Below are 25137 nucleotides of genomic sequence, written 5' to 3'. Positions count from 1 at the left end.
ATTGTTTTAAATTATTCAACATTCTATTTATACCTGCATGTCCGCTAGTTGGTAATAAATGAAAATCGTTTAATATAATTTTCTTATCTTCATATTCGTTAATTCGTATAACATCTCTTGTAATAATAATTTTTGGTACCCTTTCATTCATTTTTTTTATATAACTTGCAAGTATTTTTATATTTGTTGCATTTTGTTTATTTTTAATTATCAACAATTCATTTATATTTACTTTTTCGCAAAGTGACCCTAAATCTCTCGCTAACTCCTGCGGGGTAGATAACGATCGAGTATCTAGGAATATAGCACTATGCGTGGGTACATAAACACAATTCTTTCTATCAGAATAAAGACAATCCGAGTTATTAACTTTTATTTCACTAGTGAAAATTAATTCTATCACATCCTTGGGTTTTTTTAGAATCTCTACAGTCTTAGGTTGATCAGGCCCGCGACTAATAGAAGACTCTCTAGTCAAATCCGAGTTTTTAGTCTCTTGTTTTTTAGTTTGTGCTCGAGTCAATACTGACACAACTTGTTCTTCGAGTGATTTTAAATCTTTACACGTAATTGACATCGGGAGTCGACTCAATGCATCTGCAGCTACATTATTTCGACCCGGGATGTACACAATCTCAAAGTCATACTCCTCCAAATAAAGTCTAAACTTTGTTAACCTACTGTTTGGATCCTTTAAACTAAATAAGTATACTAACGGTTTATGGTCTGTATAAATTTTGAATCTTCTGCCGTACAAATACGGTCTAAAATGTCGTACGGCCCATACTATCGCAAGTAATTCTAAATCAATTATAGGATATCGACTTTCAGCGGGTGATAGGTTCCGACTTGCATAAGCGACTACGTGACCATTTGAATTCGATAAAACGGCACCCAAACCTGTTTTACATGCGTCTGTACATAATTCAAAAATATTAGTTTCTGAAAAATCTGGATACTGTAACACTGGTGGTGACATTAAAGCTGATTTTAAACCTTGAAATGATTGCTCGCATTCCGATGTCCATTCAAATTGTGTATTATTTTTGCATAATTTGTTTAATGGATAAGCTATATTTGCAAAGTTAGGTATAAACCTTCTGTAATAGTTAGCAAAGGCTAGGTAGCGCTTGACGTCATCAGCGCTTGATGGAATCGGATACTTGCGCAATGTTTCTATTTTGCTGTCGTCAGGAAGAATACCTTGTGGCGTGATTTTGTGACCTAAATAAACAATTTCCGTGCGCAAAAATTCGCATTTTATTGGATTTAATTTTAAATTAACTTTGCGTAATCGTTCTAAAACAGTGATGAGATTTTTGTTATGATTTTCCATAGATTTTCCAATAACTACGCAATCATCTAAATAAATAAATGCTTGTTTATAGTTAATTCCCGACATGGCTATAGTCATTAATCTGGAAAAAACGCTAGGAGATGTTTTTAATCCCATTGGAGAACGTTTCATCTGATACATTTTATCAGTTGTGAAGGCTGTGTATTTTCGTGACTCTGGATCTAACTCAAGTTGGTACATTTTATCTACACTGAATGCTGTATATTTTCTAGAATTTTCGTCTAATGATAATTGATAATAGCTTTGTGAGAGATCTAATTTTGAAAAATATATGCTACCTGATAGTGAGTCTAAAATGTCTGTAATATTTGGTAATGGAAATTTATCGTCCTTTATCCTATTATTTAATTGCCTGTAATCAATAACTAATCTCCATTTCTTTTCATTAGACCTATCTGCCTTTTTTGGAACTAGCAATACTGGACTGGACCATTCAGATATAGTTTCTTCTATAATATCGTTAGCTAGCATATCGTCTATCTGTGCCTGTATCTTCTGTTTTAATGAATGAGGTATACGGTATGGTTTTGTATAACAAGGGGAAACATCGTCCTTTAAGGATATGTTATGCGTCATAATGTTGGTTGTCGATAATTTATCACCTGGAAGATGAAAAACATCGGCATACTTTGCACAAATATGTTCTATACTACGTCGTTCCTCTTGATTCATGTTAGATAAATTTAATAATTCGAACAATGTTTTCACTCTACCTACACTATTTTGTTCTTCTGTGAGATTACAAATTTCAAAATAATTTAAGTCTTGAACTGTTAAATTTTGAAAATCGTACTCTACTTCGTCATTTGTAGTATTCAAAATTCTCAAGGGAATGCGACCATTGTTTGGTTTCGCAATTAACCCTGCTACAAAAATTCCTGGCTGAACCTCTTTTGATAAAACAACACATTCTCGATTTAACGTCGTAGGTATAAACCTTATTACTTCGCATCGTGGCGGAATGGAATGTCTATACCTGGCGTTATATGATATCTCAATAGAAACATTTACATTATTGTTAGTTAAATGTAATACACTATTCTTGTAATCAATTATAGCTTGATAACGTTTTAAAAAGTTATCGCCTAAAATACCATTTGCTGAGCATGACATGTTTTTAAAAACGTAAAACTTTTCTCTAAATATTAAATCATTATAAACTAAATCTAAAAAAATATATCCCTCTGACTCTAACCTTCCGCTTACTCCCTTAATAGTTATTTTGTCATAATATAAATGCTTTAATAATTGGGGATATTTACTAAGCCATTCGTATCTCAATACGCAAAGACTTGCTCCGCTATCAACCAAGAGATTGATTAATTCACTATCTACATAAAATGATACTGTACTACTGTTATTAAAATTAAAAATAAAATTTTCTGAATTAACGAAAAAAATCGCTTAAAGTATCGTTATTTGAATTATTATTAGTACTATTAGATTGCGACTCGTTATTTACAGGTTTTGTCTCCTGTACGGTGTGTCGTATAGGTGCAGCTGGTCTGCGTGACCATCCACGGCCACGGCCTTGGTGATAATTTGCACCGCGTGGTGAGCTATACTGACCACGTGTACTATTAGATGAGGATGTATTTTGGTTGTTACCATATCTGAAATGATTGTTGTTGTAATGGTTGTTGCCGCGATATGAACTGTTTCTATAATTTCGACCACGGCCACGACCACGGTTAAAGTTATATTGACGCCTAACATTCATGACTTCGAAAGGAGAAGACAGGGACTGCTCATCCATGGCAGTTCTAATAGCTTTCGGCAAGGAATCGAATTCTCTCGCTGCTATAATGGTACTTAATCTGCGATCAGATAAACCATCTGCAAATCGTTTTATAGCGATACCTTCATTTATAGGTTTTAAATAATCGTATGCCTTAGAATCTCCATTCGATTGAGCGATTGTTAAGTTAACAAACAACTCCTCTAATTCAGAACCAAACGATTCAATCGATCGGTTTCCTTGTCTGCATTGATGTAATTTAGACTGTAAAGCTACTGGAGATTTTTTTTGTAACAGATGTGAGCGCATATCAGATAAAAGGTTATCAATGGTATCGTAATACGATTTCAAGCGTAACTGTGCACTTGGTGAGAGTCTAGTTTTTATTACAAATTCGATCAATTGCGGCTTGGATGTCTCAGAAATCATTTTACCATATAATTCTATACTGTTAATTAGAGAATTAGTAACAGATTCTTGACCTGTCATCACTGGTAACAAAGCTATTGCGGTTTTTAAATCAAAATCGCACTTGGTACTCATTTTTGTAAATTCAGTATCCTGTTCGGTTGTTAATGATAATTTTGTAATTTTACTAAAAATTTGATGAATTTCGTTAATTATTTTATGAATCGAAGTAATATCACTTGTACTTATTTTTTCTAATTCAATTTGAGTGTGCAACACAGACAAAATACTATCCAATTTCGAATATAAAACTTTCGCTTCACTAAACTTTCTAAGTCCTAGGTCCTGTTGCCTTCTTATAGGTCCTAATTTAACTAAATAATCTTTAATATAAAATAACGATTTATGAAGTTCATGTATCTCAAATATTACACTTGACATAATCTAATTATTCTACCCAATATAAAAAATATTCGTGCATAATATCCAACAGTTAAACATACTTAATTAAAATAAAATATTAATTTACATACGGTATTATGACGTTTGATTACATTTGATACACGAAGAGTCGGTTGGAGGCACGATGAGGGGGCCGTGGCAAGGCTGGCTCGATGCGTGGCGTTGGCGGCGCTGGTGCTCGGTGCCGCAGGCTGCTGCTGGCGCTGGCGGATGAGTGGGCCGGGATATCCCTGGACACCTGGGCCGGGCTATACCCTGGACTCCTCTGATTATCCTTCTTAGACTGCACTGGTGGTGAGATCGGCGCGTGAGATAGTGGCAATATTGTTTCTGTTCAGCTCACGTTGTATGGTGCGAACGAATTGTTTGTTGCACTTTCTGATGAAATAGTAGATAGTAGCTGCTGCCAATAGTAAGAGGACCACGGCGATCAGTATCTCGATGATGGCTAATTTTTCATGTTGCTGTTGTGTTGTGGTTGCTGAAGCCTCTCCATTTGCATTTTGAGCAATCACAACTTGTTCTTTCGAAGCTGATTTTCCCATGACTGAGTTTCTTCTTTTTCTTCAAATAATTACTTTTTCTTCAATTGATTTCTTCTTGATGTTGGTCTTGCGTCTTCAAGCTTCCTTTTTTTTCTTAGTCTTCAAGCTTCATTCTTCTTAGTTTTCTTTCTTGGTTCGAATGGCAAGGGTCGCCATGTAATGTGTTGGTTTTGAGGGTCGTGTAAGAGGTTCAATTAGAACATAGTTTACTCTTTGAAGTCCATTTATTGAATGCCAAAAACTTACATTATAATATAAAACCACTTAATGCTATTTTGCATACTTGCACATTGCGATTGACGTAAACTGCAACATGACCTAATTACACTTCCGTAGGTACATACTACAGCCTAATATTTCACGCATGTCGAAGTATCATTTCATATTTTCAAAGGCAAAAGTAGATTTAGCTTTATATAGATTTCAGAGATAGGGTAAATAACGACCTATTTCGAATGCTTAAAGATTTCTTCGATAAAAAAGATGTGGAAGTTCAAATCTTGTTTCCTCAGGGGAAAAGTTTAGCGAAACTATCTTTGCTTCATAAGAAATATTTCCAGTCTTATTTTCTTTTTTTCGGCTACTTCACTTGAAACGATTTAAGATGTTCGTATCTTACGTACACCTATCTAACAAACATACCTACTATATTATTATGACTTAATTTAATGCATAATATGCAAGTTGTAATGGGTAGAGAGAGTCTTAGAGGATTATGGTTTATGCTCCAAGGGTAAAATTTACTCATACGACATTTTCAGAGACAAGTTCTACCAATGAATTATTACAATTGTATTTTTTTTACTTATTTTGTTAGCTGTTCTAGTCACACAATTGCTAAATAGGCTTACAACAAACATAAAGGATGGAATGCACCAAAATAATTGTTTAACAACAAACTTTCACTGAATTCTGATCCAAGCTCCTTAACCACAAGAATTCCTCTCTTTGGAGGAAATGTGGCGCACTTCTAATCTAATTTATATTTGTTCTCAGGTACTACCAGTGCGTGTCTTACGGGTCGCTACCCACCTTCAGACACGAGTTCGCGTACTTTCTAGTCAATATGCTCCTCATGTACGTCGCTCCCCTGTTGTCTACACTATACTGCTCCTCCGCCGCGCTACTCGAAATCATCCGGAGAGCGAATACCGCTAATGGTAAACAAAAGTAGCGATACTGTCGCTTTTCCACTATCATCAACAATATCACAGTACGGGCCTGCGGTTTTCAGCAATGCAAAGCATTTGGTGATACCGTTTATTTAGTAATGAATATTCTCGTTGTACGTAAAGTAAAGACTCTCCATTATTGTCTGTCTTCGGCAATCTTGATAAAAGCGTTTCAACTTTGTGCATGTGATTCACGACATAACGAGGTTTAGGTACAGTTGTACAATACGGGTTAGTCTTTGTCATATCTTTATCTTGGGCATTCTTGGGTTGAGTAATAGAATTACTTAAATAATGATCCCACCAAAAACATTTTAATGTAAGTAAAATTTTATCAAGACGAGACCATAATGGCTCGCGTTGTGAAAAAGTTATCAGATCTCGTGAAGAGTCAAGCTTCTTACCCTACACACCCTAACTCACAACCCTAGAACCTAACAAACAAATTCTACTCCTTATTCAAATGAAGTGGTACGACCGTTTCAAGAAGAAATCTTTCACCTTGTGGGTTTATCTTCTAAATATATAAAAGGAGAAACTGACTCACTGACATATCAACGCATAGCCTAAACGGCTAAACGTAGACACTTGAAATTTGGAAGGAACGTAGCTTATAGGTACCGTAGAGGTGCACTAAGAAAGGAATTCCCGAAATTCCCACGGGAACGGGAGTTAGCGGGAAAAAACATTTGTATGAAAAAATCTAAACCGCGTAAGAAAGATGAAGGGGGTAAAACGGGATCCACGCGTACGAAGTCGCGGGCGGCCGCTAGTTAATAATACAATGTTTTTGAATGAATTCACAGACAAAATGCGTCGCAGCGGCGTCGGCATCCTGGGGCGGGCGCGCGCGCGCACCATCAAGATGACGGTCACCATCGTGCTTGTGTTCTTCACGTGCTGGTCGCCCTACTACTGTTATTGCTTATGGTAAGTCAGTCAGTTGTTTCTTTTTTCATCTCCGTAACTCCTTTGCAGCCAAATTACACATCACATTTTTTAAACGCGCTATTGGCGATTGTTTTTAAGAGCCATTTCACAAAAATATTCCGCGCGAATTTAGGTAAAAGCTGTCAACGCAACGTCAAAAGAGTAAAAAGAACGCTGAAATGGACAAAAAAATCTTGAGCCGTGACCGTATTAAGACTTGATTTAAGTTATTATTTTTAAGGTAGAATGAGGTATTCAAACTTGATTAATTAATTTAAATTTTTAATAGAGTTTATTAAGTCTTTTATATTTCGATTCATAATGAAACACGAATAGGTATAATATGTAAAATATATATTAAGTACAAAATAAAGACAGTCACATAGTGAAAAATAAATCTGCCTCCTTACAGCTCCATCATCGGACCCTGGATACGAATAATGAAACACGAATAGGTATAATATGTAAAATATTTTAAGTACAAAATAAAGACAGTCACATAGTGAAAAAAAAAATCTGCCCCCTTACAGCTCCATCATCGGACCCTGGATACGAAATATTCGTCAAGGCGAATCACACAAGCCCAAACTCCATAAGGTTCTATTGTTTTGTTACGGAGGTGGCCATTGCATCTTCTCCAGATCCATTATCAGACAGAGCTAAGAAATAAATAAATAAATATTATTATAAGTAAACAAATAACTAAAATAATTCATCTTACCATCTTACTTTTTACTAGTCTTACTAATATTATAAATACGAAAGTTTGTGTGGATGTCTGGATGTTTGTTACACTTTCACGCAAAAACTACTGAACAGATTTTGATGAAACTTTACAGTACAGTACAGCAGTACTAGGCAGTCTGTGTTCAACTATCACTCGGGTCGGACGTTCCTATCGCAAGACCTTTGGTTCACTCAGTTCCGATACGACTCTAGTGCTGTGTGTAATTATTTTCGTTAATACACTGAGTTTATTAATTTCTACGAGTGGATTTCATTTTGCCTGAGACCTACACCATGAACCCTGAACCAGAAGACCCTGTCGCCAGCGACAGCGACGCTCATCCATCCCTGGCGTCGACCAGAATAACAATGTATAGGCTATAATTTATGACGATCTGTGACAAACTAAATTTCAAGCGGGTGAAGCCGCGGGCAATACTACATATTTCATACTAGCTTTTTGCCCGCGACTTCTTCTGCGATGAAGTGGAAAATGGTTCTAATAGAATTAAAATATTCTAAGAAAATCAATTTTGTTAAATGATTATATTTTTTGATATAAAATCTACACATCATTATGTTTAAATATTTGAATACTTACAAAATTATGAGATCTTTCTAAAACAAAATTAAAACACTACACCTGCCGCAGATTTCTTTGTAAACAATGTTTTTTTGTTTTTCCTTCAGGTGCTAAAATCACCAGGCTATTGTGTGCGCATACTCTGGAGTATTCCACATACAACTGGTCGTCGGAGAAGCATAGATTTCCATTAAGTCTACTCCCGCTACCATATGGAACTCCGCTAAAACTCGTGAGGGCGCCAACACTTGCTTTTGTATCGAAAATTAGTATGAGCAGCTGCGCACGCGGTTGCCCGTTGCAGGCTCTATGCAACCACACTATTTTAAACCGTGGTCCCTAAGCATGAGATGGGAAACTGCACTCTCTTGAATTCTCTTGAATTTGATGGTGTTAGGGGAATCCTAGGAATGAATACAGACTTTCCAATGGAATCTCCCCATCAATATTGCGAAATTGCAAGTTGCAATGCAATGTTACGTTTTCACTTGTTATTTTATTGTAATCTTACCTTGATTTTTCAAGTCAAAATAAAAAAAAAATTAAATCAAAAGTACTAAGGAATATTTCATTGATATCAACTTAGAAACAAGCACAGATCACAGAAACTAAAGGGAAATGTGACAAGGGACAAATTGGAACATATTGCTTGTGAAAGCAATGATGACAGTAGCGACGTCATTATGTAAACAGTTTATATTGCTTGCATAGTACTAAAGATTATTCGAACGTTGAATACTGATACCGCAATGGATAATGAGCACATAATTTGATTTCTTTGTGTGTGTGAATTTCTAATACGACACTGAGTTTCGAACTCAGCGCATTACTTAACATCTCTCTATATTTCTATGGAACCAAGTTATCTCCAAAATAACATTCCACACCTTTTTAGCCTAGTCAGGTAATAATTTTAATAAAATACGAAGCACGTCATTATCAATAAAATATATGTATATTTTAGAAGTTAATAAATTATGCATAAAATATAAACACTTTAGAAGTTTAGTTAAATCGTAGAATTTCTGAAAAACAAGTACTAAAATCGTACTGAAAAAAAAAAGTATTAACATGTTATCTAATTTATTTATTAAACGTCGAATTTTACAAAGATTTTGGACTTAAGTTTTTGAAAATATTTTATAGCCTACATAGAAAAAAAATAGGATTCTAAATCGTGAAAGAAATTTTTTTTCGGAGCCTATTGCCTCCAAACAAACAAACAAACAATTAAATCTTTCCTCTTTTATTAGTATAGATTTAACAACAAAACAAAACGCTTCTTTTTCTTCTTCACGAAACAAAACTCAAAGCGGATAAATAAATAAACAAATCTTTGGACAATTTCACAGCGCCATCTAGTCCAAAAGTAGGCAACCAATATGCTTGTGTTAAGGGTGCTATCATAATGGATATACTTTTTTATAATTTATTTATTAAATTAAATACATGGTACCTACATATTATACATAGTTACACCCAGATCCGTCAAAGAAATTAAAATTCATCATTTCAATTTCTGCTCGGCCGGCCGACTCGAAACAGCCTCTCGGCATAGTATCAATTGTATTTGGTCGCCGTACAAATCACCGCTTTACGACACGAACGCACGTAAACGTCACGGCGGGAAAAATGACACAGGTCCTGCCTTGACGGGCGCTCGCGCCATACTAATCGATGTCGGCTTGCGCATTGTAATTTATACTCATATTCACATCAATATTTTGACAAAGTGGTTACTAATATTTAAACAATAACTGTAGAAATTAATTCTACAATGAATATTCTTTATTTTGGGATACTTTTATTGCAGTTTATGCTGTGTTTTTAAACCAAAAACCACGATCAAAATGTGACGTTAATCTTCAAATTTGCCAAATTATTTTTAGATTTTACTCAATAATGGTAATGAAATTCAAGAATCTATTTCATTAATGGACTACAAGAATATATGTCCGATGATTACTATATATTTTTAAGCTTATTATATGAGCATAAATAATAGATACAGGACTTTGAAAATGAGTCTGCGGCAATTTTTTCGTAAAATGGTTGTGGGAGATGGGGCACTGTGAATTAAGCAAAAGAGTTTTAGTAAATCCGTTTCATTAATGGTCAACAACAAGGATTGACCTATCTTTCGCAGTTATTAAATAATCTCTGGGTGTTGCTTAAGATAGTAATTCATGCTTCCAAAATCTTAGAAATTCGCACGAAAATGTAAAATGGCTCTTAACGATTAACACTCCAAATATTTCTTATAATTACGACGACCCAGACTACACATTTTGCTGCAGTCTAGTCTTATTACACCCAGTCGCGAGTCAAGTGAAAAAATTACCCAGTCGAGTAAGGAAACAGGGACTTATATCAATAAGTTTTTAGAATAAGTATCATTGCGCTATCAATCCTTTAATATTAAGCAGGCTTTACTGTCACATCTAATTTTCTTAGTCGACTACTATGTCGGCATTACACTACGAGTATACCTACTCTAATATTATATTGATTTGAAACTAAAACCATCCTTAATCATTTGCAGATAGGAGACTAACTAATAGAAAATCTATTTAAAATATTCTTTGACCATAATTCCAGGTTCTGGATAGACAAAGACACTCTGAAGAACCTGGACCCCGCCCTGCAGAAGGCCATGTGGCTGTTCTCATGCACCAACTCCTGCGCCAACCCCATCGTCTACGGGGTCTTCAACAGGAACCGGTGGACGTGGAAGTCAGGGCCGGTAAGTTTAAAATCTTTTGTAGATTAGGGATTTTAATTAATTATCAATCTCTTGACGAACCCCGTTTTTGTCAGCATCGTAAATCAGCAGTTTTCGTAAGCTACTGAAGACAAAAATTATAACACATGTTTGATTAGTCACAAGTACTCCTTAAAACATGGCCTATACTAACACCAGTAAGAATCTGAATTACACTCGTATTTAATACATCATTATTATTTCTTATAGTTATCGTAGTCAAAAAAAATAATCAAGACATCATTACACTTCTTATAAGAGTTTTGTCAATTAATGTTTAAAGGCTTCATCATCATCATCATCATCTCAGCGATAGGACGTCCACTGCTGAACATAGGCCTCCCCCAATGCTTTCCATGTTGCCCGGTTGGTAGCGGCCTGCGTCCAGCGCCTTCCTGCTACCTTTATCAGGTGTATTTTTAACATCAAATGTATTTTCTCCACTCCAGAACACGCGATACCGCAGCGGCAGCATGAGGCGAGGTTCTCGCCTACCCTACTACGGCGAGTCCATGGAAATATCCGCAGCTACCCTCGCCCGAGCACGGAATTCTCTCTCCGAGCGGAACGGCCGGCGGGACTCATCCTACGCGGTCCAGAACGGGACCCACAAGCACTTGAACAACAACACCCATTTCGGGAACGGGATGGTGTAGAGGTGGCATTCCGATCCAGGAGACACCCGACAGCGTCGCGCGACCAAGAGAAGAAGGCGGCGACGCGCGACAGAGCGGTGCGCGCGGCACTGCTCCGTTCGCATACTGGTCACACCGCCTAGTTAGGTGTGCTAGGAACACATATGTGAGCCGGCAGTATTTTTTTATGACAAATCAGGCCCCTCTTTCCTACCGAGGAAACTGGGCATGTGCCCAGGCCCGAGGAGGCCCCGTCTGTTCTCATAAAAGATCTTTCTCCAGATGAGAAGGGCCTCCCTTGATCCTTATGTGCCCAGAGGTAGTAGGTTAAAGACGGCCCTCATTGTATTTGTCAGACATTAACCTTTATCCCTAATGAGAGCTAACTTTTTTGTGCTCAAGTTGGCACCACTGGCAAGTATCAGGATTTTACTCCTCATCCTAGTAGAGCAAATACTAGGAGCAAATGCTATAGTCCGCTGGAAAAAAAATGCTATAGTCCTCCTACTGCTTTTTCTGCAGCTCTACTGAGTCGCATAATGCTGGCTTACTTATGTGTATAGCACCCCTTTGCAATCGAGGAATAGTAGCTCTACATCTCTAAAACAAATTCAGGTTGATTTCAAAAGAATTTCTAATAGTAACTCGGAAAACGTCAATTAATGATGTGATCACTCTTGTGATAAATAATGTACTTATGTATAATTTGCACAAATAAAATTCACTGACGGAAAGAAATCCTAAATCTGCCGGTTGATTCAACCCATTTCTTTGAAGTCAGAACCCTTTTATCGTAACAGTTATGTGTTATCTTTCTGCAAATCTTATATGCACGAGATCAAAGGAGCTACTATTCGTAATGGAAGCGCTACAAATTCAATACTGATATCGTTTGTAGCTTCTTTACCTACAGATGGTTCGACTGAACTGCATTTCAGTCGTGAATAAATATCAGAAAAGTTTCAAGACTTAATATTGAATTTACAGTATGTCCTCGAGATTGTTACAACTAGAATGTGCTCGCCACGCGTCCAGTGCGAATGCTCGCGGTCGCGCGCGAATGCTCGCGGTCACTTGGATCGGAATGTGCCTTATTTTGATAAGCGACAGCTGTGAAAAGTACGTATTGATAAGGGCGGAGCCTACGCTATTATGTAGAGTCGTCGATTTAAAATGTCGATAGACTACGAGTATATTGTGCTGCTATCGATATTTGAATGTTGATCGGCAAAACTAGTATAGTGTAGGCGAAGCAGCGCTGAGCAACGCAGTCAAGTACCTTCATACTCGTAATTAAGAAGCGTGCTTACCGGACGAAAAGTATTTTCGATTAAATACAATATGTAAAGAATAGGGTTGCCTTAAAATATTTCAATGCAATGATTAATAAGACAACAATAACGTTTATAAGTGTATAAAAATAATAATCAAACCTACTCAATTACTCATAAATCTTAGACTTTTACAAATAATATTTGATAAATCAAGGTACTTTTTATCCAGTAAGCAGATGGCTGAAAATGTTTCAGAATACATTTATCTGTTATTATTTGTGTTGTGATTCTAGATTGGCATGTTTTGATGTAATTTAAAACAGCGTCTGTCTATAAAATAAGTAGTGATGGCACCAAAAAACGAAATCGTAATAACCATTATTTAAGTAATTGTCGAATTACTAAGTGCCTTTTTCCTGTGATTCGGATTTAGGCACGCATGCGGATCTGGTCCCATGTAAAATCACGCTGCTGGTTGTATGCAGGACAAAGATTTCGTATTGTGTGCTCGCAGCCAATCCGCGTTCCACGTGCGTGTAGCATATAGGAAAAATTACAAAAATAATTAAATGCGGATAGCCTGCATGTGGATAGCCCACATTAACGGAATCCGCGGAAATCCGCATCACAGGAAAAAAGGCACAGTTGCGTTGTTGTAAATGATTGTTGATTTAGTGCCTTTAGTTTTAATTCAATGAATGTACATGTTACTTAAGAACTGTTAGATGTATATCATGTGAGTTATTCAAGCAATTATTGCTTTGTGTCTCAAAAATAAGACAACGTATAATTCCTGTGTAAATGGAAGCTTTAAAAGTTAGTCTTGAAACATATCCAGAGATATAGTCCTAATGTCCTTAATTACTTAAGTTTGTTGTGCCATATTGTAAATTATGTGGAAAGTCGGTGTTTCTTTAACATTCCTGAATATGTTAAGTTTTATTGTAAGTGATGTGCTTGGATTTTTATAATTTAATTTTATTATTACAATACTCATGGCTTAACTTAGAAGGCTATTAACATTCCAGACGCATGAAACTTTGTAATACATAACTAACTATGTATGTATTTTATTCAATAAGACTGACTGACAGACGATAAGTCCACGAGTAGGTATGTTAATACCAAGCTATTGTTATTTCTTTCAATGTTGTTTTTACCCGACTGCGCCAGAAGGAGGGTTATGTTTTTGTTCACTCAGTTATAGATTTTATATTGGTTTATTTTGTTGTAGCGTAAATGCGTACCTTGGCTGTGAGGTGATAGAGACTCAGCTATGTAAATACAAAAACGAAGATTTTTTAAGTAATATTATTTGATAAGTTAAAATGAGAGTACTTTTTTAATAAATGAATAAATTAATCTGTTATATTTGGATTTTCTTTCTAATTTAAACCTATTACAACATGACAACACACGATGAAAAAGCCCAAATTCAAAATTAATAAAAATAAACTTTAATTTAAAAACTAGGGGTGCGATAAAAAATAAAAGATTCACACTGAAGTGTTTATTAATTAAAATAATTAACATCAATTATTTCCATATAGATAAAACATAAAATATGTCATAGAGTTGTATAGAGCCGCCACAGGTTTGTGCTTAATACTTATCACTATGTATATTTGGTCAATTTTTGGTTCATTTTTAAAGTTTCTACACAATTTCACTTTTTTATTTCATGCCCAAGACTTGTTTGTGATGCGTTTACTCACCTAATAAAGATATACACGGTAAAACAGTGGCTCGTGAATCCAAAGAATATATTAACAGACTAGAAGTATACAAACATTACACCTACTTGTACATGATTATTATATTTTAATCTCTTAAAATAATATAAGTTTGACTTTAACACTTACGAGTATCAGCTATGATATAGAACATTTTAGTCAATACTAAAGTAGGCCGAACACTGATATGGAGTCTAAATTACGAGTTACGTTAGACAAATTAGGTTTCGCATACGAAGGAATATCATTTACCTTCAATATAATGATATAAATCCACCAGGTAACAACTGACAGGCAACAAATGACGCTCAACATGTATGTACAACGCGTGACCCTACGAAAGCTCAAAGCTCGCTACGAGATGCAGGAACGTAGAGCTTTTAATTTAAAAGTTACCCTTCGTTGTGCAATGTTGTCCAACACTTTGAGCGTGTTTCGTACAAATTATTGCCTGATAAAATATGTCTATAATAATTTTTTTAAACATCGGGTTAATACTAAGTTTTGATACTTCCAATGTCTTTATTGCAGTACATTTAAAACGTGACACATATTATATAATAAATTATAAAATAACAGTTTAATAAATATACAATATTTAACATAAAAAGATAAATTTAGACACTTTTGAGTGTTAACTGCTTCACATGAGAATAAATGGAATGCAATGACTATATTGACTGACTAATAACTCTACATTGTAATGTATCTTACAAAACAAATTAACAAAAAGTCCTTGACTTATATTATTATGGCACATTTACTGTAATACATCCATAAATATTAGAGCTAAACACTCACTACATACGCAAATGTACATCCATACAAAAATAGATAAACAGTTTTAGCTACAGAGTACGTTTTTGAAAAATGTTTCGAAATGTTGACTGAGTGTAATTTTATTTTCTCCAAAATATAGTGTAAGTTACATCATTACATTTGTACAAGAGATGATGATTGGCTCAAAATCCATTTCACGACATCTCAAATTATTTACTGCAATCAATAGAGGACTGTTTTGAGAAATCATGAAAAAGTTTTTAAGTACAGAAATTGCATTTACCTGATGTGAATATATTATCACCCCTAATGCACTTCCTACAGTATAAATGGCACATCGAGAACACACCGACATTATAAGCTCTCTTAAACATTAGAAATAGTATAGACTCATAGATGACCATACAAAGAATTACTAAATTTTTGTCAAAGAATAAGCATCAGGATTATGAAAGTCAGAAGATACAAACGAAATATATTACAATAACATCATGGCTACACCATTCTTACACACAACAATAATCCAAATCTATAATACATTATCGTAAACTTCATATAATACAACACTTCTATGAAATGTTAAGAAATATAAGATTTATATCGCAAACGACAATTTTAAATGTAAATCAACATTGTATCTAACCCAGGCAGCATATCTGAGATTCGTAAGACTTAACTAAGAAACAAATTCAGAATCACAACATAAATACGCTTGATCATTTTTTTAATTTATTGTCCTGGCACAAAATAACGGTATCGTTATTTGAACACAGAACGGTTTTAAGGGCTGTTTTCCATCAAAGCAGAGACGAGGTGACGAGTTGAGATGAGCTGTGACAAGAAGCATAGCGGGCAAGTTATTTCTTCCACCAAAAAGAATCAATTGGATCTCTGCTCAACCGTTTCCACTAAAGCTGATTCCAAAATACATATATAAAGAAATTATTTCTGTCTCATCTTCTTTTATCTTGCCTCTGCTTGAGACCACTTGAGGCGAGACGTAAAAGTAGCGAACTTTTTATTGGTTGCGAAATATGTCACGTCTCCCTTCGTCATGTCACTCCGCATGGAGATATGTATTATGGAAATTGTTTGGATGTGTCCCGTCTACTTTGGTCCTGTCCCCGCTTTAATCGAGACATGTACCTAAATAACAATCATCTTCTTTCAACTCGTCTTCGCTTCTGTGTCAAATAGCCCTAACCGTTATTCAAGGCGGTTCAGTGCTCGCCTTTCTCTAGCTCGGTGAGCTCGTGCGCAGGCGCCGCCTCGCGGTCGTTCTGGATGGCGCGCGTCTTCTCGATGTCGCCCTGAGAGAGCGACGACACGATGATGGCGCCCAAAGCGTCGCAGACTACGTTGATCGTCGTCCGGAATCGGTCGCTGGAATGAAACCCCAAAGGGTTGTTTAGAAAAGTGCTTGGGTGATGCTTAAAATGTCACTTGAAGGAGGATTTGTAGGTATTATAACGATTCAGTGGACCAAACAAAGTTGCACTCATGACAAAATTGAACCTTTTCAATTCCTACTACTTTCTAGTACTTATTTGGAATACCTACAAATTCATAAAAATAAAACCTGAATAAGTATATGTTCTGAAACTTAGTTTAGAGTGTTTCTAAATTCTGGACTTACTACTGGGACGAAACTAACCAACGCAATGTTACAGTATAATAGTCATAACAGTCAAATTTTTCATTGTTTTTAGACCACAACACAAGCGAATGAGGTACAAAATATGGAGGGAACTATATCCCCACTGCAGAAATTTTTATCGATGGTGGGACTATTCCCACCTCTAGTTCCCCACTGCTGTAACTCCTGTGTTCAGCTTGACCGTCATTATTTTTATCGACTTAACCAGTTACGGCCAAGTTATAAAGATTGAACCAATAGTCTAGGAGTACTTACAGCAGCCAGTCGACGGCGAGGATGATGGAGACATCCTCGGCGGGCAGGTTGACGGTGTCCAGCACCATGACCATGGTCACGAGCCCGGCCTGCGGGATGCCGGCCGCGCCTATGCTCGCCGCCGTGGCGGTCACGCTGCGGACAAACAGGTAGGGACGTACCCGGGTTTTGTGTAATGGGAACCAGACAATATGGTTTAAAAGTGCGGAGGTAAAAATTTACAGGCTCTAGACCACTCTTTACCAAATCTTCTCACTCCTGTAAAAATCGAAAGTCATGAGGAGTAAGGATGAGATGCAATACTTATAAAATTGACATCAACATCGTTTATGTTAGGAGACACATAAGGAGTACCTGCATTCTTAAACAAAGGTCGCAGAGCGTGTTCATTTATTTATGTATCCGATAAAGACATGACCCTACTATACGATTATTGTTTTTGAGACACATTTACAAAAAGCTTACAACCGCAAAACATTATTATCATACAATCCACCATTCTTGTATGTATGCTGTATTCAGCAAAGTTACCTACAGCTCGAACTTTATAAAAAAATCAAAGCAATTCCAATTAATAGTGACTGAGTTTCTTGCGCTGCTTCTTCTCAGCACTGACCTATTTATTGTCCTGAAGCAGTGGTAGGGTTAATACTGGGACGTGTAAAAGTGCTTTTTTAAAGCTTATATGCAGAAAAAAAGTGCTCTTTGGTTTAATATAAAAGGTCTAAATACCTTTAAACGAAACATAACCAAACTAGTTATGTGCAATGTATAAATTACCTGACAGCAACAATCTTCCCGAACGACATCTCGACTCTCCGCAGCTGCGCGATGAAGATGGCGGCGACGGCCTCGTACAGCGCCGTGCCGTCCATGTTGATGGTGGCGCCGATGGGGATCACGAACCGCGTGATGCGCGGGTCCAGGCCCATGTCGTCGCAGCACCCGATCGTGATCGGCATCGTCGCTGAACTGGAATATTCATGACGTCATAAGATCGACAAGATATTAAAGTTAAGGGAAACATACTCAGAATGTTTTGACGCTGTTTCTGGTTGCTTCCATCATCAAGCAATTGGAATCTGCTTTTTATTAGCTTACAAACTCCCTCGTATTTTAGTTAGTAGACATATCTGCTATAGCGTCACCATCAGGTTTACGAATGGGGTAAGGCGTATGATCATTGGCTTATATTTTTTGTTTCTATTGTAGGTTTTTTTTTTCAATGCAATTGTTCTCATTTGATAATTTACATTATAAAAATGACAGCACAGGTTTTTAAATTCCTGAGAATCTTTGCTACTGCAACAGCTACAGAAGAATTAAGAGAATCCCAAGGTTCTTTAAACAATTAGAATAGAATAGTTTTTATTTGAAAGAAAGACATACAAGCAGGAAAGACATAGGTACATAATGAAAGAGATACACAAATGGACAGATAGCCGCTTGTGCCCCTCTGACAAAAAGGCCAATTAAATTTATACAGCCTTGAACTACAACCCTTTGCCCTTTCCAACCCTATGAGCTTTATAAAGAAGTGAATCTCCATTACCTATGTAGTTTTCGGATTCAACTCCTTACCTAGATGCAGTTCCAAACGCAGTCGCCATGACCTGCCCCATCTTCGCGATGTACCGGCACGGCAGCTTCTTAGTGGCCAGGATGAACAGGATGCTGAGCGTGCCGAAGCCGTGCAGGAACAGCCCCAGGAGTACCGTCATGAAGTACAGGCCGAGTCGCCCTACCAGCTCCGCGAAGGAATCGATCTCCATGATCTTGGCGGTCACGAGGAAGAACACTCCGAGGGGCGATAGCCTGGAATAAGACAAAAATTATCGTCCAACTAAATATCGACGAATGTGCATCTGTTTTACTAACCCATAGATTCCCAAAACTATTTCGGTCTCAGATTTTTATTGAAATTTGGCATATTTACAGTTTTTATAAGCATCGATCGCACGCAAGGGAACATGTACCATTGGGTAGTTTTCGTGCCTCTGGGCATATATGGGTCTAATTAAGTTAAGTAGGCAGTTTACCCACCGAACATAAGTTATGTCTCCCGCAATGTGCTTTCAGATTTTTTTAACTCTTCTCAATCTAAGTTGGACTTTTATAAATCAACTACTAGGTATGTATTTAGGAGTTACACGGATGACCGGCCATCAAACTAACTGCCGTGTTACTTCCGAATATAAAGTCAATTCTTACCAAATGACCCATCCAGTGATGATCATCATAGCCTCAGACAAAGCATGGAAGAAGTTCTGCAAAGGTCGGCTCTTCTCTCCCATCTTCCCCAGGGTGATGCCCAGCACGACGCTGAAGCACACCAATCCCAACACATTGCTTCCGCTTTGGTATTCGCCATCGATTTTGTAGGTCTCCAGTTTCCCTGGAAATAAGAAAAAAGTTATCAAAAATACCATGTTTTGGAGTTTTACTTCGAGTTCTCATTTGAATTAACTATTCTACAGATAAACAATTCTTCCTTCTTCTTGTCACTATACTGAAATTTTTTAGTATAATTCAGATTGTTACCTTTAATTGCTTTCGGGTCATCTGGATTGTAATTTAATTTAGTTCGGTAGGTCGCGATCGTTGCTTGCGCTATGTTTTCTGGGAACACGTTTCTGTAAATGTAAAGAGGAATTTTATATTAGAATTCAGAACTAAAATTATTGTACTTAACTCTAATCGACAAGAACACGCGACCAATCGTCTTTAATCGCCGATCACGAAGATGAGCTATCCTTATCCGATAAATAATTTTAAAAAAGCATTTAATTGAGGTACTAAGATACCTTATCAAATAAATAGTAAAAAATCATTTGATTGAAGTAAGTATACCTTATTAAATAAATAGTAAAAAAAAGCCTTTAATTGTGATGAAACTTGGTACAGGTAGCTTTTTAGAACCTACATTTTTGATAAAGTGCTCTTTGTTATTTACATGACTATTCATCACACTACCCATTCCAACAGTAAAATCGTAGTATCTAAATAAATCCTGGGTGGTACAATAAAGGTCAAATTCAAAGGTCGAAGTAGGTGTAATCAAATATGCGTGCTCACATTAATCCCCGAAATGACGTGGGAAGGTCGAATCAACGGTCATCAAGTCATCGAATGCATACCCGAGATATCGCCTATGTAATGATGACCATTACTGGGAGGACATTTCTTAGGTTTACTCGTACATAAACAAAAATAAAAGCTTCGCAGGTAGGTTTTGTACCAAACTATTCCAATTCAAAGCGCGCACTACCACTGTCAAGTGGATGGATGACTAATTACTTGTACATAAGTTCTTGAATAAAAATGTGTGCCAAAACGTGAAAGTTTTTTGCTAATTGCACAGTTTATGATAAACAGTGACAACATTTGACACACTTACGAGTATGTTGAACACAAAATGTTCTCAGTAAATAAACAACGAAACACAGTTCCACTGCCCAAAACTTCTTGGCCATATAATCCTCTTATTATTCTATTACAAAAGTCTCACAAGACAGCGCGAGCATCGTCATGATATTAGCCTACGGGCATTCATAGCTCTGTCAAGAGCAAGGCTTGTTATGAATTCAATAGAGAATAGAATTCGGGATCTGCAATCGACCTCGAGGGCCGTCAGTTGTCAAGCGGACCTATTCCCAACTTAAAGGACGCAGATAATTGCTATTTGGATTGGAAAACTTTTGGAACGGGTTTTATAATATTTTCCTCTTGAGTCTTAATTCGCCCAGTTCATCAGCTACTAAACCAAGGCCCAAGATTTGAAATTGCTAATGTTAGTTAAGTATTTTATTTTGAATAAGTATGACCAAAATTATTTTATCTAATCCTATCGCAATGTAAAGTTTGTATGTTCTAATAATATAGATATAAATTTTAAATTAACCTCTCAAAAGATTCTACGAGTATACTAGGTACCTATGTAATGCAGGAATATAAAAATAGATGAATACAGTTCCCAGAAAAAAAGAAACTATTCTCAAATTACTTAAACGTAATCAGATACCGCAAAGTAAGAAGTTTTCTATCATTTTCATGGCGGAAAAATTTGATATCAAATCACATCCATCCCGATTGCTCCTAAATTGCGCTCGAGGCCTTCTGTTAACATTCCCGAGAACGGTGACTCAAGTACTTCGCTATTGAGTTACCCTCAAAATTGGGACGCGGCACGTGGAACGTCGAATATTCAGTTAATCTTGTTTACTTATAATTTAGTCACTGTTATGCAAAATAAATCCAATAAAATTAAATTTCCTGTCCCATAAATTACATGTGTGAGCAACGTACTACACCCACATAGTAACGTTGGTTTGGTACAATTACTGATTGGACAAGAAGACATTATTTCGTTATTATTGAAACAACTACCACATTGGTATCTAAACACCAATAAGTAGAGTTTAAAGAATCTGACATCAGGTTGTGTAGGTACATACGTTGCTGAAGGGCTGTTACTGGTTTCTATTTGGTTAACTTATCATTCGCTGACCAACAGTTGTGGAATTTGACTATCAAAACTAAACGGTCAAAAGATGGCGTTCAGTTTTGTAGGTCAAGCCTCAACTGGGGGCAGGGTGTAAGCAGTCGTGAACAGACACACAATGACACCTGGCATTTGCTTCGCGCCAATTTGACGCATCGTTGTTTTATTTGATTGATCTAGATCTAGGGTTGTTAAAATTCGAAGTACGCTATTTTGACTTTCGTTCTTCTTTCCTCCTAAATATAACAAACAATGCTTTCCTGTTTTTTGTTCTCTATATCTCTTAGAGTTCTTAGACTGCTTTAAAAGTACTTACATGACAGTAGGGGGCCTTTTTTGAAAGTTTGCTTAAACGTAATTGGTTGGACCGAATGTCTGAAGACAATATTAATTCAATTTTCCACTTGCGAAAGATTAGCTCTTTCGTTTCAATTATACTCGCATGAAATTATTAAGACAGCTATTTGTAACACAGAATCCTTAATCCAGTCGCCATCCCTGATAAGGCATATCTAGGGCGCTATATAAATAGTGCTCTGATGAAGAGTGACGAGCAGGGAACCGCCTCCCCCACCACTTCGCTCTGTCACTAACGACATTACCACGTGACGACCACAACTTCACTTATCCATTGCGTGTACTACAATAAGCGTGACCGCGCAATACCAAGCGAGCTAGCAATGTACTCAAAACAACGCGTAACGCCACCGTGCGCACGAGTATGCGTCACCGCGAATGATGAATGGGTACCAGATAAAATTGCATGTAATTAGAGTGAATTGGAACGTGTGAGTGCATATCTAACAAGGAAAATGGCAGTCGTCTTTGAACTAAATTTTGTTTGTTGTTTTATTAACTTGGCAAGGTAACATTTTCTGAACTTTTCACTTTAGGTTGAATGCTGAAAGGTTCTGAAAATGTTACCTTTTGAAGATTTACACAGAAAAAATAATTGGAAATGACAAAAATCCGAATGTAGCATCACGAATCACGATGGAAAACAAAATAGCTTGTAAGTGAAATTAATTACTTCGCTACAGCATTTTTTTTTAAAAGGTCGAAAAATATAACTCATTTTGAGATGGCAGGTAAGCTATGTTCCTATTCGTTGTTATTATAATTTGATCGTTAATAGTAGGTACACGATCGATAAATGACGAACTAACAAATTGGGCAAGTGACTAATCAGCACCGACGGCGTTGATCTTTAACCTGACTGTGAGTGTGAATATAGATCGGCCAGTCTTTAACATTTTCATTTTCTTTCCTAATCTCATAGTCTTCTACATAACTCTAAAAGTTACCTTTAATTATTTATTAATTCTGATATTGTTATACTGAACTGTCGTAGTGAAGGCTTTGTACGGAACCCCACAGCTCCTCCTTAAGGCGAATGAAGAGCACCGGGGGTTTAGTGGGTATGTCTTATCCTTCTGACCTGTTGGGCTCTCACATAATCTTTCCCAGCTACCCTATTAACCTAACCTACCCTAGGTATGCTATTTCAAGCATTTTTGCAAAAGAGTAAAAAAAAGGTCATGAGGTAGCATAAGATGAATCAAATTAAAAGTTCCAACTAAATAAACAGAGTCGCGTAGTCATCCAAACTGCATCACAGTTCCAGTTCAATTAGTTCCACAAATGGAAGTTTCCAAACGCTGACATCTGATCCCTGGATGATGCACCAGTTCGGAGGTAGCCGGATGGCGAAATTAAAGCGCCATCCAACACCCATTAAGTGTATTAAGGCAATGAGCTCGGATATGCACAACAATGGTTACGGTGGATTATGGAAATGGGACTACATTGAATTGACAATGTTGGAATGCGTCATTGAACAATTTAATTTACATTGAAGCACTCTATATTCTTCCAAACTACTGTTTTATGTTTGATAGTTTGTGCCTTCTAAATTATATATTATTCTAATCGTGGTGGGTAAAAGGTATGCTGGCTCAATGTTTTTACCTAAGTAATTTGATCTTGTCTGGAGTGGGTACAACGGGGATAGAACTAGCAACTCTCGATTTGGCAGTCGGTCCGATGCCCAAACAGTTTGGCTAATGTGGTCTAACTCCAGGAATGGAAGCAAGCATACAGTCAGCAACTAGGTATGTGGCTAGTTAGATCAGCAAATACTTTGTTGACTCCAACAACTACGCTTTGCAATGGAGGGAAGTCGAACCTTAACTTCGAACTTCTCCTATGTCCTTCTGATGAATCGTTACGGGTCCAATGATGGTTTAACTTACTCCCGGAACAAACTTGACCTTCACTGATTGGGTTTTTATTGGCGGTCAAGCTATAGCTCCTGGCTGTAGCCAGAAGCTCCTATGTAAGTAGTTGCAGCGATGGGAACGAGAGGTGGGAATAGTCCCGTTAACTCCAGCAACTAGTAGTCGCACTTCGTATAAGGGTAAGCAATTTATAGACTGACCTTATCAAATCCAGCAAGGTGTCAGAAGTGAGGGTTTCCTTAGTGATGACCTTGGTGGCGTTGGGCTGCTGGTAGGCCTCGGGGTCTTTGCCAGGCTTGATGGTGGTGACCAGCGCGATGCCGAGCATCACGGCGCAGACCGTCGTCGTCATGTAGTAGATGATAGCACGCAGACCCACTCTGGGGACCAAAGAGACCACGTTTAGAGAATACAAGGAGTAAAAAGACTTGTACGATTAGAAATTCTGGTGCTTAAATACAACAACTTTTTGTAAGAGACCAACTGTAAAAAAAAAACATCTTATAGGTGTACTAGTTGCAATAACAAATCAGACAAAATGCATGCTTTTAATAATAGGAAAAAGTAAACTTTGTTACAAATAATAAAATAAAAACAAATTGTTTTAAACTTTCATGTTCACTAACATAATAAATTATTGACGGGATTGTTATCATGTGTATCACCTTAATTTCGAGTTTCCGATCCGAAATAAAAACAATTTATGAAATTACTACGAATTCGTAGGAAATATGCTACGAAACCTACGAAATGCAAAGCCCTCTTGAAACAAAATATATTACGTAATAAGCAAAAATTGTAACAAAAGAGCTACATTTCAAAGATCCATTATTGTTTCTAAGGACACTTAAAATTATTGCTAAATTTCATCTTTCAGCGAAAAATTCAACTCAACCTATTCAGGAATTAACATAAATTACATCGAAATGAATGAACAATATAAATTTTTAGGTAGTTTCTCAACTTAATAAGTGTAGATTTCTTTAGCCTTGTAGTCACGGGCCATTTTTGGGTCTTATTTTATAAAATCCTATACAACGAAACCAGACTCACTTGCCAGAAAGACTGAGATCCAAGGACCCAATAGCGGACACGATGGAGGAGACCAGTAGAGGGACGATCAGGCATTTCAGCATCCTCAGGAAGAGTTCTCCCGGGTACTGGAAGTACACGACCTCTCTCCTGGTCCACTCGTAGCCGGAGACCCTCAAGCCCCATCCCAGGAGAGTCCCGGAAACCACGCCGATGATCGTCAGGAGAGTGAGCAAGTTCTGCCGGACGAACACCGAACACCCGTTTTTTGAAAGCCGCAGCGGCATTTTGAAGGTTTAGGGGTCTGAAACAAATGAAAGGAAATGTTTAATGATATAAATAAGTAAAGAC

The 25137-nt window shown here is 37.0% G+C and overlaps 2 protein-coding genes across 2 annotated transcripts in view; one reads left to right on the top strand and one right to left on the bottom strand.

The window, feature by feature from the left end:
- Positions 1-13960, top strand: part of LOC135079864 (adipokinetic hormone/corazonin-related peptide receptor variant I) — a 131475-nt gene extending 117515 nt beyond the window's left edge. Inside the window, exons 6-9 of the mRNA XM_063974477.1 lie at positions 5507-5670; positions 6489-6612; positions 10520-10664; positions 11132-13960. Of these exons, the coding sequence (XP_063830547.1) occupies positions 5507-5670; positions 6489-6612; positions 10520-10664; positions 11132-11338 (640 nt within the window). The 3' untranslated portion in view covers positions 11339-13960. The remainder of the gene's footprint in view (positions 1-5506; positions 5671-6488; positions 6613-10519; positions 10665-11131) is intronic.
- Positions 13961-14086: 126 nt separating this feature from the next.
- The window catches only part of LOC135079863 (excitatory amino acid transporter 3), a 34376-nt gene continuing 23325 nt past the window's right edge, over positions 14087-25137 (bottom strand). Inside the window, exons 2-9 of the mRNA XM_063974476.1 lie at positions 24808-25090; positions 23955-24134; positions 19558-19649; positions 19228-19411; positions 18598-18831; positions 17797-17988; positions 17017-17151; positions 14087-16487 (exon numbers count right to left, since the gene is read on the bottom strand). Of these exons, the coding sequence (XP_063830546.1) occupies positions 16325-16487; positions 17017-17151; positions 17797-17988; positions 18598-18831; positions 19228-19411; positions 19558-19649; positions 23955-24134; positions 24808-25073 (1446 nt within the window). The 5' untranslated portion in view covers positions 25074-25090 and the 3' untranslated portion in view covers positions 14087-16324. The remainder of the gene's footprint in view (positions 16488-17016; positions 17152-17796; positions 17989-18597; positions 18832-19227; positions 19412-19557; positions 19650-23954; positions 24135-24807; positions 25091-25137) is intronic.

The sequence above is a fragment of the Ostrinia nubilalis genome, chromosome 17 (genome assembly GCF_963855985.1).
Source record: "Ostrinia nubilalis chromosome 17, ilOstNubi1.1, whole genome shotgun sequence".
Lineage (NCBI taxonomy): Eukaryota > Metazoa > Arthropoda > Insecta > Lepidoptera > Crambidae > Ostrinia > Ostrinia nubilalis.
This window is presented reverse-complemented; position numbering and strand designations above follow the sequence as displayed.